Source organism: Anomaloglossus baeobatrachus, chromosome 10 (genome assembly GCF_048569485.1).
Source record: "Anomaloglossus baeobatrachus isolate aAnoBae1 chromosome 10, aAnoBae1.hap1, whole genome shotgun sequence".
Lineage (NCBI taxonomy): Eukaryota > Metazoa > Chordata > Amphibia > Anura > Aromobatidae > Anomaloglossus > Anomaloglossus baeobatrachus.
Window position 1 is genome coordinate 54,243,887 of NC_134362.1, and position 13,270 is coordinate 54,257,156.

General features: G+C 49.0%; 1 protein-coding gene across 2 annotated transcripts in view; it reads right to left on the reverse strand.

Moving 5' to 3' along the window:
- The window catches only part of POLA2 (DNA polymerase alpha 2, accessory subunit), a 180,176-nt gene that overhangs the window by 4,911 nt on the left and 161,995 nt on the right, over nt 1-13,270 (reverse strand). For both annotated transcript variants that reach the window (XM_075326171.1, XM_075326172.1), the window contains exons 17-18: nt 7,177-7,236; nt 6,798-6,924 (exon numbers count right to left, since the gene is read on the reverse strand). In XM_075326171.1, coding sequence (XP_075182286.1) covers nt 6,798-6,924; nt 7,177-7,236 — 187 coding nt within the window. The remainder of the gene's footprint in view (nt 1-6,797; nt 6,925-7,176; nt 7,237-13,270) is intronic.

Genomic DNA, 13,270 nt, shown 5'->3' on the forward strand with positions numbered 1-13,270 from the left:
TGCCGGCAGAGTCTCGAATTGCATCCCTAGGTACATAAGTACCTGGGTCGGGGTCAGAGTGGACTTGGGCAGGTTGACAAGCCACCCGAACTGAACTAGCGTGGCGACAGTGAGAGAGACACTCCGCTGGCAGTCTACACTGGATGAGGCCTTGACTAGAAGGTCGTCCAGGTAAGGAATCACTGCCAACCCCTGGAGGTGCAGGACCGCAACCACTGCTGCCATGACCTTGGTGAACACTCGAGGGGCCGTGGCTAAGCCAAAGGGAAGAGCCACGAATTGGAAATGTTCCTCTCCGATTGCAAAGCGTAGCCAACGCTGGTGTGAGACCACAATAGGCACATGCAGATAGGCATCTCTGATGTCGATGGATGCTAGAAAATCTCCTTGGGTCATTGAGGCAATGACCGATCTCAGAGATTCCATGCGAAAGTGCCGCACCTGAACATGCTTGTTGAGAAGCTTGAGATCCAGGATGGGCCGGAAGGAACCGTCCTTCTTGGGGACTAGAAAGAGGTTTGAGTAGAAACCGCTGAACCGTTCCCGGGCGGGAACCGGAACAATTACCCCGTTGGCCTGCAGGGATGCCACGGCCTGAGAGAAGGCGGCGGCCTTGGAGCAGGGGGGTGTGGACAGAAAAAAATCTGTTTGGCGGGCTGGACTAAAATTCTATCCTGTAGCCGTGGGAGATTATATCCCGCACCCACTGATCGGCGACGTGTTGGAACCACACGTCTCCAAAGTGGGAGAGCCTGCCACCGACCAAGGACGTGGCTGGCGCAGCCAGATAGTCAAGAGGAGGCTGCCTTAGTGGCAGCGGCTCCTCCAGTCTTTTGAGGACGCGGCTTTGCGCGCCAGTTTGATTTACGATCCTTGGTTGCGGTAGTGGACGCGGTCGAGGGCTTAGAGGATGACCAGTTAGAGGAACGAAAGGACCGAAACCTCGATTGGATCCTGCCCTGGACAGGTTTCCTAGCTTTAGTTTGAGGCAAGGAAGTACTCTTCCCGCCAGTAGCTTCCTTAATTATGTCATCCAGCTGTTCCCCAAACAGCCTGGACCCAGCAAAAGGGAGACTTGCAAGGTACTTAGAGGAAGCGTCTGCTTTCCACTCTCGAAGCCACAAGATCCTGCGGATCGCGAGGGAGTTAGCGGAGGCCACCGCCCTGCGGTGAGAAGCCTCCAGGATGGCAGACATGGCGTAGGATGCAAAAGCCGAAGCTTGAGAAGTTAAGGCATCCCTCTCAGGAATAGAGTCCCTGGTAAGGGAATGTATCTCCTCCAGAGAGGCAGAGACTGCCTTGAGAGCCCACACTGCCGCAAAAGACGGGGAGAACGAGGCTCCTGCCGCCTCATATACAGACTTGGCCAAAAGGTCAACCTGGCGGTCAGTGGGATCCTTAAGAGAAGTGCCATCAGCCACAGCTACGACTGTGCGGGCTGAGATTCTGGACACCGGAGGGTCTACCTTTGGGGACTGGGCCCATTCCTTAACCACCTCTGGTGGAAAAGTAAAAAACGGTCATCTGAACTACGCTTAGGAAAACGTTTGTCAGGACAGGCCCTGGGTTTGGTAACAGTGGTCTGAAAGCTGGAGTGGTTAAAAAACATACTCCTAGGTTTCTTAGGTGAGGTAAACTGGTGTATCTCTACCAGAGAGGCTTGTTCCTCTGACTCTGGTGGATTGAGGTTCAGTACGGAGTTAATGGACGCAATCAAGTCACCAACATCCGCATCACCCTCAGACAAGTCAATGGGGTACATAGAGGTAGCGTCTGAGCCCACAGTAAACAAATCCTCCTCGCCCTGTACCTCGGCACGGGAATCAGAGCCGTGGGAAGAGGAAGGAGAAGGGTCCCTGCGTCTCCGTTTAGGGGGACGGGGTCCTAGGACATGCTCTGAGAGCTCTGCAGAGCTAGGAGCAGCAGAAGCACCCTGAGAAGGGGGCTGATGCATGGTCAGCAGTGTCTGGGACAGCTGCCCCATGGAGTCAGCAAAAAAGACTGGGAAATAGCTTGTGAAAAGGATGCTACCCAAGCCGGGGGTTCAGCCACCGGGGCCGAAGCAGCCGGAGGAACCCCTGAGGAGACTCCAGGCTGAGACACAACCATATTAGCACAGGCATCACAATGTGGGAATGTGCTTGGCTCTGGCAGAATGAGCTTACATGCAGTGCATATAGCGTACATGTTTGCAGCCTTGCTCCTCGTGACAGACATGCTGCTGAGGTGGAAGCTCTGCAGCAAGCAAACACTCCTGTAGAATGTCCTGAGAGTGTAATAAAAAGCCCACAACCAGAGGTTGTGGCTTACCAGACCGCTCTGTGTGCCCTCCGGATTCCACAGCTCAAAGCCCAAGTGAAGCGTCAGCCCTCCTAAACAGCAGCAGCTGCAGCATCCAGCGCCGTCCAGTGTAAGAACGCTGAGACGAAGGGAATTTTGTTTACTTACCGTAAATTCCTTTTCTTCTAGCTCCAATTGGGAGACCCAGACAATTGGGTGTATAGCTACTGCCTCCGGAGGCCGCACAAAGTACTACACTTAAAAGTGTAAGGCCCCTCCCCTTCTGGCTATACACCCCCCCGTTGGAGCACGGGTCCCTCAGTTTTAGTGCAAAAGCAAGAAGGAGGAAAGCCAATAACTGTTTCAAAAACAAATTCAATCCGATAAACAATATCGGAGAACGTAACTTATCAACATGAACAACATGTGCACCCGAAAAACAAATACCCTCACAAAAAACAGGGCGGGTGCTGGGTCTCCCAATTGGAGCTAGAAGAAAAGGAATTTACGGTAAGTAAACAAAATTCCCTTCTTCTTTTTCGCTCCTAATTGGGAGACCCAGACAATTGGGACGTCCAAAAGCAGTCCCTGGGTGGGTAAAAGAATACCTCGCGATCGGGCTGTCAGGCAGCCCTTTCTTACAGGTGGGCCACCGCCGCCTGCAGGACTTGTCTACCTAGGCTGGCGTCCGCCGAAGCATAGGTATGCACCTGATAATGCTTGGTAAAGGTGTGCAGACTCGACCAGGTAGCCGCCTGGCACACCTGCTGAGCCGTAGCCTGGTGCCGTGATGCCCAGGACGCACCCACGGCTCTGGTAGAATGGGCCTTCAGCCCTGAAGGAACCGGAAGCCCAGAAGAACGGTAGGCTTCAAGAATTGGTTCCTTGATCCACCGAGCCAGGGTGGATTCGGAAGCTTGCGACCCTTTACGCTGACCAGCGACAAGGACAAAGAGTGCATCCGAGCGGCGCAGGGGCGCCGTGCGGGAAATGTAGATTCTGAGTGCTCTCACCAGATCCAACGAATGCAAATCCTTTTCACATTGATGAACTGGATGAGGACCCAAAGATGGTAAAGTGATATCCTGATTGAGATGAAAGGAAGATACCACCTTGGGAAGAAACTCTGGAATTGGACGCAGTACTACCTTGTCTTGGTGAAACACCAGGAAGGGAGATTCACAAAATACTCAGTATACAAATGGCACAAGTGGGGGTGAGCCCTTGAGGCTGCTTACCGCCCGCTGAACAGCGGGTATGAGGCCGTAGAATCCCGTGTCTGGGTCTCCCCGTCTCCCCTCTGCAGCTCAGCGTGCAGGCAGGAATGGCTGCCGGCGTTCTGTGAAGAGGGGCGGACCGTGGGCGTGCCACAAACAAAGAGCGGGAAACTGCGTCCTACTGTGCCTGGTGTGAGGGCTGGAGTATGTAAAAACGACTCCAGCCCTCAGCGCTGATGCTCTGTACAGCGTCCCGCCCTCCTCCTGACTGGCAGGTGCGGAGGCGGGAACGAACGAACTAGGCCGCAAAAAGCCGGGGACTGTAGTAATAAGCGCGGCCGAGATATATGCACGGCCAGCGCGGAAGTCCCCGGCGCACCACAAGTCCCAGCCGCGTCGCAGTCCCAGCGGCCGGCGCGACCGTTCTCCCTGAGTCTACCCACTCAGCTAAGCTGAAGTGAGGAAATGGCACAAGCGCAGCAGCGCTGTTGTCCCCGGCGCACTAACACACCCAGCAATGCTGCGGTGTGCGCGCGTATGCACGGGGACACAGAGTACCTTGACGGAGCAGGGCCATGTCCCTGACGATACTCAGCTCCATATCCAGCGGCTTCTGCAGGGGCTGCGGATGGAGCACGGTCTCAGTGCCTGGAGACCGGTAAAATCCCACTTCGCCCAGAGCCCTAATGGGGATGGGGAAGGAATCAGCATGTGGGCTCCAGCCTCCGTACCCGCAATGGGTACCTCAACCTTAACAAACACCGCCGACAGAAAGTGAGGTGAGAAGGGAGCATGCTGGGGACCCTTGTATGGGTCCTCTTTTCTTCCATCCGACATAGTCAGCAGCTGCTGCTGACCAATCTGTGGAGCTGTGCTGTGCGTGTCTGACCTCCTTCGCACAAAGCAAAAACTGAGGGACCCGTGCTCCCACGGGGGGGGTGTATAGCCAGAAGGGGAGGGGCCTTACACTTTTAAGTGTAGTACTTTGTGCGGCCTCCGGAGGCAGTAGCTATACACCCAATTGTCTGGGTCTCCCAATTAGGAGCGAAAAAGAAAATGGCGCAGGAAGGAGGAGGGGGGCGGGTATTAGGCCAAGAGCGGGAAAACGGAGGGCCAGGGAGAGATGCAGAGAGAGATACAGGGGAGGGAACATCTCCCCAGAGAGGAGTGTCCTCCCCTCTGCTGGCCGAGCGGTGGGCGGCGCCTGTATGCATGACATGCAGAGAAGCCGAAACCGAAACTAGGCCCAAACTAAAGCCGGGGCCTAGATTTTAAAATGCGGCCGACGAGCAGGCACCTTCGGCGCGGTTCTCAGGGGAAACACCCAGAACCGGCCGGAATTTACAGTAACGATAAAACACATACTGTCCCCCTAATAAAAGTACCCGGGACCCCTGAAAAAACGTCTCAATACTTAGCTTTTGAGACGCAGGGCCATGTCCCTGAGGGGGGGGGGACGCTCCTTCCAGCAGGAACCAGACAGGGCTGCGGATGGAGACCGGTCTCCTGCAGGCAGAGAGGACCGTGATGGCTCCCACTTCAAACCAGAGCCTCTCAGAGGATGTGAAGGAGCACGGCATGTGAAGGCTCCAGCCTTGTAAAGTCAACCTTAACAGCACCGCCGACACAGTGGGGTGAGAAGGGACATGCCGGGAGTCCAGACTGGACCCGCTTTTCTTCTAAATCTTGAAAATCAAAAATAAAAATGAAAAAATATCAGAGAATGCAAGTGTTTGTATCCTCCTGAAACACAAAGCATTGAACTGGGTAGATTGTCATCCAGGGAGTGTATATAGCCCGGAGGGAGGAGCTACACGTTTGAGTGTAGTACTTTGTGTGTCCTCCGGAGGCGCTAGCTATACACCCATGGTTTGGGTCTCCCATGGAAGGAACGATAAAGAAAGATTATAAGATTATGTTGGAAAAAGAAAATAAATACTGTGAGGCCATACTGTGAACACACCGACTCCGCAAGTTCATACAAGTGAACGACTGCTCCCATCAGTTTTTTGGGGATCACATTGATTGGTGTAAAGTCACACTTATGTTGGACGAACTCGCCAATACCGACTGGTATGGCCGACAGTCTAAAGAGTGTGGGAACCCCTGACAATTTGAGTTAAGAATCCAGCATGTCCAATTTCAGACTCCTTTTGTCTTCCCAAAGAAAAAGGCACCGACAAACAAGTCTGACGGCAGCTTTCTCAGAAAGCACAGGAACGCTGGGACAAGCAAATGCTCCTGTGTATGATAGAGTCAACCAAGATGGCTGCACGCTGAAGGATGAGCTGAACCATCTAAGGCTAGTTTCACACTTGCGTTGGATGGCTTCCGTAGCATTGCGTTGTGTGACGGATGCAACGGATGTGTTGCATATAGTGGCACAACGGATGTTACGGATCGTACAAAACAACGGAAAGCTTGTTTTTATTTTGTTTTTTTCCTTCTTTACAGTTTTACCGGCAGCAGACTATTGTGAACGATCAGCTGATCGCTCTCAATAGCCGGCGGCCGGTCGCTCAGCTGAGCGCTGTCACTTGCCGGCAGCCGGGCATGCTGGCGGGCGGGCACTCAGCTGAACGTACGGCCACCGCGAGACAAAATAAAGTTTGTGATTTAAAAAAAAAAAAAAAAAAAAAGAGCTAGCGCAGTGAAATCCTGAGGATTCCGCTGCTCAAAAAAACGTTACATGCTGCGTTCCTCCCGCTGGGCGGAAGCAACGGAGCGTCGCCTAGCGGAAACAACGCAGGTCCTTTTGGCACAATCCGTCACCCATACAAGACTATGGGAAACAACGGAATCCGTTAACGGATTCCACTGTTTTCCAAAAGGGCAGATTGTAACGGAAGGAAAACAACGCAAGTGTGAAAGTACCCTAATGTGTAAGGAGGCTTTACATGAGGGCTTTACATGGCTCAAACAATTGTTTTCATAATATATTGTTTCTAGGACTTGCAGGAATAATAAGATTACAGATATATATGTCCAAGGATGGTCAAGTGAGACTGCCCATTATATCCAACCTGGTTCCTTGCTTTGGATAATCCCAAACAACAGGGGTCCTGTCTACCTAGTGTCTCCCTGCTGGGACCCCCACTGATCAGCATTGCACAGACTATTGCAAACAATGGTCTGTCTGGCTCTGGGGGGCAATCCTGCATTTACACTGAGAAATACACTTAACTTTATTAACCAGTTAGGTAGATGAAAGAGGTTTCTAACCTGGATTAACCCTGTGAATGAGAGTAAAAAACAAAAAAACAAAAAAAAAAAACAACAAACTTATGCAGGTCAACTAACCTTGATGAAAAACCGGAGCTCTGATGGAATAATAAAGATGTCTGGGGTGATGGGCATTATCCCATAGTTATAGTGCGCTTCGTAGTCAATATTAATCTCCTCGTGTGGTGGATACAAAGGATAATAGCTGAAAAACCAGAAACAGTGCGAGTAATTAGGGGGACTCCGATCCACACTGCAGGGCTGGACAGTGTCCGCTCCTCTAGATATGGGGGCGCTCCTCTGAGAACATATTAACTACATATTACGAAAAGATGGACAACAAAATTGGTGGGGAGCAAAAGGATCACATTATCCATTATTAATCTGTTAGATTAATAATACAGACTGGTTAATGGCTAGTCCAACGATCTACTAAGGATAAACAGTATTCGCTCACCTCCGCTGTGTCAGGATATGCCTCAGAATGCGGCTAAATCTGTCTGGAGCTCCAGTACCACTGCAGGTAAGAAAAAAAAAAAAAAAAAAAAAAATTATAAAACAATCCCACATATATACATGTACACTAATTAATATACACACACTATATATATATATATATATATATATATATATATATATATATATATATATATATATATATATATATATATATATACACACATACACACACACACACACACATATATATACACATACACACACACACATATATTATTATATATTATATATAATATATATATATATATATATATATATATATATATATATATATATATATATATATATATATACACACATATACATATACACATACACATAGATTTTTCGCTTTCCGTTTTTTTTTACGCCATTCTTTTTCTGAGAGACGTAACTTTTTTTATTTTTCAGTCAATATGGTCATGTGAGGGCTCATTTTTTTGCGGCACGAGCTGTACTTTTAAATGAAACCATCAGTTTTACCATATAGTGTACTGGAAAACTGCAAAAAAATTCCAAATGCAGAAAAATTGCAAAAAACGTGCGATAGCACTATGGTTTTTGATATATTTTATTCACTGTGTTCACTATATGGTAAAACTGATGTGTGGGTGTGATGCCTCAGGTCAGTGCGAGTTCGTAGACATCAAACATGTATAGGTTTACTTTTATATAAGGGGTAAAAAAAAAAAAAAAAAAAAATCAAAAAAAAAATCGGAAGATTGTCTGAAAAAAGTGGCGCACGTTTTACGCCATATTCCGTGCCCCGTAGCGTTCTCATTTTTCAGGATCTATAGCTCAGTGACTGCTTATTTTTTGCGTCTCGAGAAGACGTTTTTAACGGTACCATTTTTGCGCACATGCTACGTTTTGATCGCCTCTTATTGCATTTTGCGCCAAAGTTGTGGCGACAAAAAAACATCGTTTTGGCGTTTGGAATTTTTTTGCCGCTACGCCGTATACTGATCAGATTGAGTTTATATTTTGATAGATCGGGCGTTTTTGAACGCGGCGATACCAAAAGTGTGTATATTTTTTATTTTTTTAACCCTTTAATTTTCAATGGGGCGAATGGGGGGTCATTTGAACTTTTAGGTTTTTTTGCTTTTTTTTTAAATTTTTCAAAAATTTTTTTTTTAACTTTTTTTTTTATTTTACTAGTCCCCCTAGGGGGCTATTGCGATCAGCAATCCGATCGCTCTGCAGTATCTGCTGATCACAGCTACAAGGCTGTAAACAGCAGATACGCTCTCTTTCTCTTTTGCTGTGCCGCTGTCACAGCGAAAGTGAAAGCAAGTCAGGTGTAGTACAGGAGTCATCACATGACCCTGTGCTACCATGACAACTATCGGAAGTCACGTGATCGCATCACGTGACTTCCGGTATCGGGCGGTAAGTAAAACTTTACTGCGATCGCGCTTATAATGGCGCTGTCACGTATTGACAGCGCCATTTAAAGGGTTAATCGGCACGAGCAGATAGCGATTCTGCTCGTGCCTAGCAGGCGCACATCTCAGCTGTGAAAATCAGCTGAGATGTGCGCCGATCGCAGCATGATGCTGCCGGCAGACCGCGGGCAGTAACATTATGACATTTAGGACGTAATTTTACTGCCCGCGGTCGTTAAGGGGTTAATGTAGCTTTATTCATTATAGAGTTATTGACACGTTTGTGACATGGAACAACTACAGTGACCCAAGGATGTGCTCAAAGTGCTGTGTTGAATTGTCAACGCAATTCTCTTCTCCCACTCTTGACACACCGAGAGCAAAATCCAGATCCATATAGATTTGTCATAATATATTAATATATTGATATCATAATATATATATATATATATATAGATATATATATATATATATATATATATATATATATATAGATATATATAGATATATATAGATATATATATATATAGATATATATATAGATATATAGAGATATATAGAGATATATATATATATATATATATATATATATATATATACACATACACACATACATACATATATATATATATACATACATACATACATTTTATATGCACACACACATACTGTATATATATATATATATATATATATATATATATATATATATATACACACATATACACACACACACACACATACTGTATATGAAGGGAATTTTGTTTACTTACCGTAAATTCCTTTTCTTCTAGCTCTAATTGGGAGACCCAGACAATTGGGTGTATAGCTCATGCCTCCGGAGGCCACACAAAGTATTACACTAAAAGTGTAAAGCCCCTCCCCTTCTGCCTATACACTCCCCGTGCATCACGGGTTCCTCAGTTTTAGTGCAAAAGCAAGAAGGAGGAAGCAAATAAATTGGTTTAAAGTAACTTCAATCCGAAGAATCTCGGAGAACTGAAACCATTCAACATGAACAACATGTGTACACGAAAAAACAACAGGGCGGGTGCTGGGTCTCCCAATTGGAGCTAGAAGAAAAGGAATTTACGGTAAGTAAACAAAATTCCCTTCTTCTTTGTCGCTCCATTGGGAGACCCAGACAATTGGGACGTCCAAAAGCAGTCCCTGGGTGGGTAAAAATACCTCATAATAGATTCTGAGTGCTCTCACCAGATCTAACAAATGCAAATCCCTTTCACATTGATGAACTGGATAAAAAGGACAAAAGAAGGCAAGGAGATATCCTGATTGAGATGAAAGGGGGATACCACCTTAGGAAGGAATTCCGGAACCGGGCGCAGCACCACCTTGTCCTGGTGAAACACCAGGAAAGGGGCTTTGCATGACAGCGCTGCTAGCTCAGACACTCTCCGAAGTGAGGTGACTGCTACTAGGAAGGCCACTTTCTGCGAAAGGCGAGAAAGAGAAATATCTTTCAAAGGTTCAAAGGGTGCCTTCTGAAGGGCCAGCAGAACCCTGTTCAGATCCCAGGGTTCTAACGGCCGCCTGTAAGGAGGAACAATGTGACAAACCCCTTGCAGGAACGTGCGTACCTGAGAAAGCCTGGCAAGACGCTTCTGAAAGAACACAGAGAGCGCTGAGACTTGTCCCTTAAGGGAGCCGAGCGACAAACCTTTTTCCAATCCTGATTGAAGAAAGGAAAGAAACGTGGGCAATGCAAATGGCCAGGGAGAAAATCCCTGATCAGAGCACCAAGAAAGGAATATCTTCCACGTCCTGTGGTAGATCTTGGCAGACGTTGGTTTCCTGGCCTGTCTCATAGTGGCAATGACCTCTTGAGACAACCCTGAAGACGCTAGGATCCAGGACTCAATGGCCACACAGTCAGGTTGAGGGCCGCAGAATTCAGATGGAAAAACGGCCCTTGAGACAGCAAGTCTGGACGGTCTGGCAGTGCCCACGGTTGGCCCACCGTGAGATGCCACAGATCCGGGTACCACGACCTCCTCGGCCAGTCTGGAGCGACGAGAATGGCGTGGCGGCAGTCTGACCTGATCTTGCGTATCACTCTGGGCAACAGTGCCAGAGGTGGGAACACATAAGGGAGTTGAAACTGCGACCAATCTTGAACTAAGGCGTCTGCCGCCAGAGCTCTGTGATCGTGAGATCGTGCCATGAATGCCGTGACCTTGTTGTTGTGCCGGGACGCCATTAGGTCGACGTCCGGCATCCCCCAGCGGCAACAGATCTCCTGAAACACGTCCGGGTGAAGGGACCATTCCCCTGCGTCCATGCCCTGGCGACTAAGAAAGTCTGCTTCCCAGTTTTCTACGCCCGGGATGTGAACTGCGGATATGGTGGAGGCCGTGGCTTCCACCCACATCAGAATCCGCTGAACTTCCTGGAAAGCCTGACGACTGCGTGTGCCGCCTTGGTGGTTGATGTAAGCCACCGCTGTGGCGTTGTCCGACTGAATTCGGATCTGCTTGCCTTCCAGCCACTGCTGGAACGCTTTTAGGGCAAGATACACTGCCCTGATCTCCAGAACATTGATCTGAAGGGAGGACTCCTGCTGAGTCCACGTACCCTGAGCCCTGTGGTGGAGAAAGACTGCTCCCCACCCTGACAGACTCGCGTCCGTCGTGACCACCGCCCAGGATGGGGGTAGGAAGGATTTCCCCTTCGACAATGAAGTGGGAAGAAGCCACCACCGAAGGGAAGCTTTGGCTGCTTGGGAGAGGGAGACGTTCCTGTCGAGGGACGTCGACTTCCTGTCCCATTTGCGGAGAATGTCCCATTGAAGTGGGCGCAGATGAAACTGCGCAAAAGGAACTGCCTCCATTGCTGCTACCATCTTCCCTAGGAAGTGCATGAGGCGTCTCAGGGGGTGTGACTGACCTAGAAGGAGAGATTGCACCCCTGTCTGCAGTGAACGCTATTTGTTCAGCGGAAGCTTCACTATCGCTGAGAGAGTATGAAACTCCATGCCAAGATATGTCAGTGATTGGGCCGGAGTCAGATTTGACATTGGAAAATTGATGATCCAACCGAAACTCTGGAGAGTCTCTAGAGTAGCATTGAGGCTGTGTTGGCATACCTCTTGAGAGGGTGCCTTGACTAGGAGATCGTCTAAGTAAGGAATCACCGAGTGTCCCTGAGAGTGAAGGACCGCCACTACTGTAGCCATGACCTTGGTGAAAACCCGTGGGGCTGTCGCCAGGCCGAACGGCAGTGCCACGAACTGAAGGTGTTCGTCTGCTATGGCGAAACGCAGGAAGCGCTGATGCTCTGGAGCAATCGGTACGTGAAGATACGCATCTTTGATATCGACCGATGCAAGGAAGTCTCCCTGGGACATTGAGGCGATGACGGAGCGAAGGGATTCCATCCGGAACCGCCTGGTCTTTACGTGTTTGTTGAGCAGTTTTAGGTCCAGGACAGGACGGAAGGACCCGTCTTTCTTTGGAACCACAAACAGGTTTGAGTAAAAACCGTGACCCTGTTGCTGAAGAGGAACCGGGATCACCACTCCTTCCGCCTTTAGAGTGTCCACCGCCTGCAGAAGAGCATCGGCTCGCTCGGGAGGCGAAGATGTTCTGAAGAATCGAGTCGGAGGACGAGAGCTGAACTCTATCCTGTAACCGTGAGACAGAATGTCTCTCACCCAACGGTCTTTTACCTGTGGCAGCCAGGTGTCGCAAAAGCGGGAGAGCCTGCCACCGACCGAGGATGCGGTGTGAGGAGACTGAAAGTCATGAGGAGGCCGCATTGGTAGCGGCACCTCCAGCGGTCTTTTTAGGACGTGAGTTAGACCGCCATGAATCGGAGTTTGTCTGATCCTTCTGAGGCTTTTTGGACGAGGAGAATTGGGACCTGCCCGCGCCCCGAAAGGACCGAAACCTCGACTGTCCCCTCCTCTGTTGGGGTATGTTTGGTTTGGCCTGGGGTAAGGATGTATCCTTTCCCTTGGATTGCTTGATTATTTCATCCAATCGCTCACCAAACAAACGGTCACCAGAAAATGGCAAACTGGTTAAGCACTTTTTGGAAGCCGAATCTGCCTTCCATTCCCGTAGCCACAATGCCCTGCGTATTGCCACCGAATTGTCGGCTGCAACCGCCGTACGGCTCGCAGAGTCCAGGATGGCATTAATAGCGTAGGACGCAAATGCCGTCGTCTGAGTGGTTATGGACGCCACTTGCGGCGCAGACGTACGTGTGATTGCGTCAATCTGCGCTTGACCCGCTGAGATAGCTTGGAGTGCCCATACTGCTGCAAATGCTGGGGCAAAAGATGCGCCGATGGCTTCAAAGATGGATTTCAACCAGAGCTCCATCTGCCTGTCAGTAGCATCCTTGAGTGAAGCCCCATCTTCCACTGCGACTATGGATCTAGCCGCCAGTCTGGAGATTGGGGGATCCACCTTGGGACACTGAGTCCAGCCCTTGACCACGTCAGGGGGAAATGGATAACGTGTATCCTTAAGGCGCTTGGAAAAACGCTTATCAGGACAAGCTCTGTGTTTCTGGACTGCGTCTCTGAAGTCAGAGTGGTCCAGAAACATACTCGTGGTACGCTTGGGAAACCTAAAACGGAATTTCTCCTGCTGAGAAACTGACTCCTCCACTGGAGGACCTGAGGGAGAAATATCCAACATT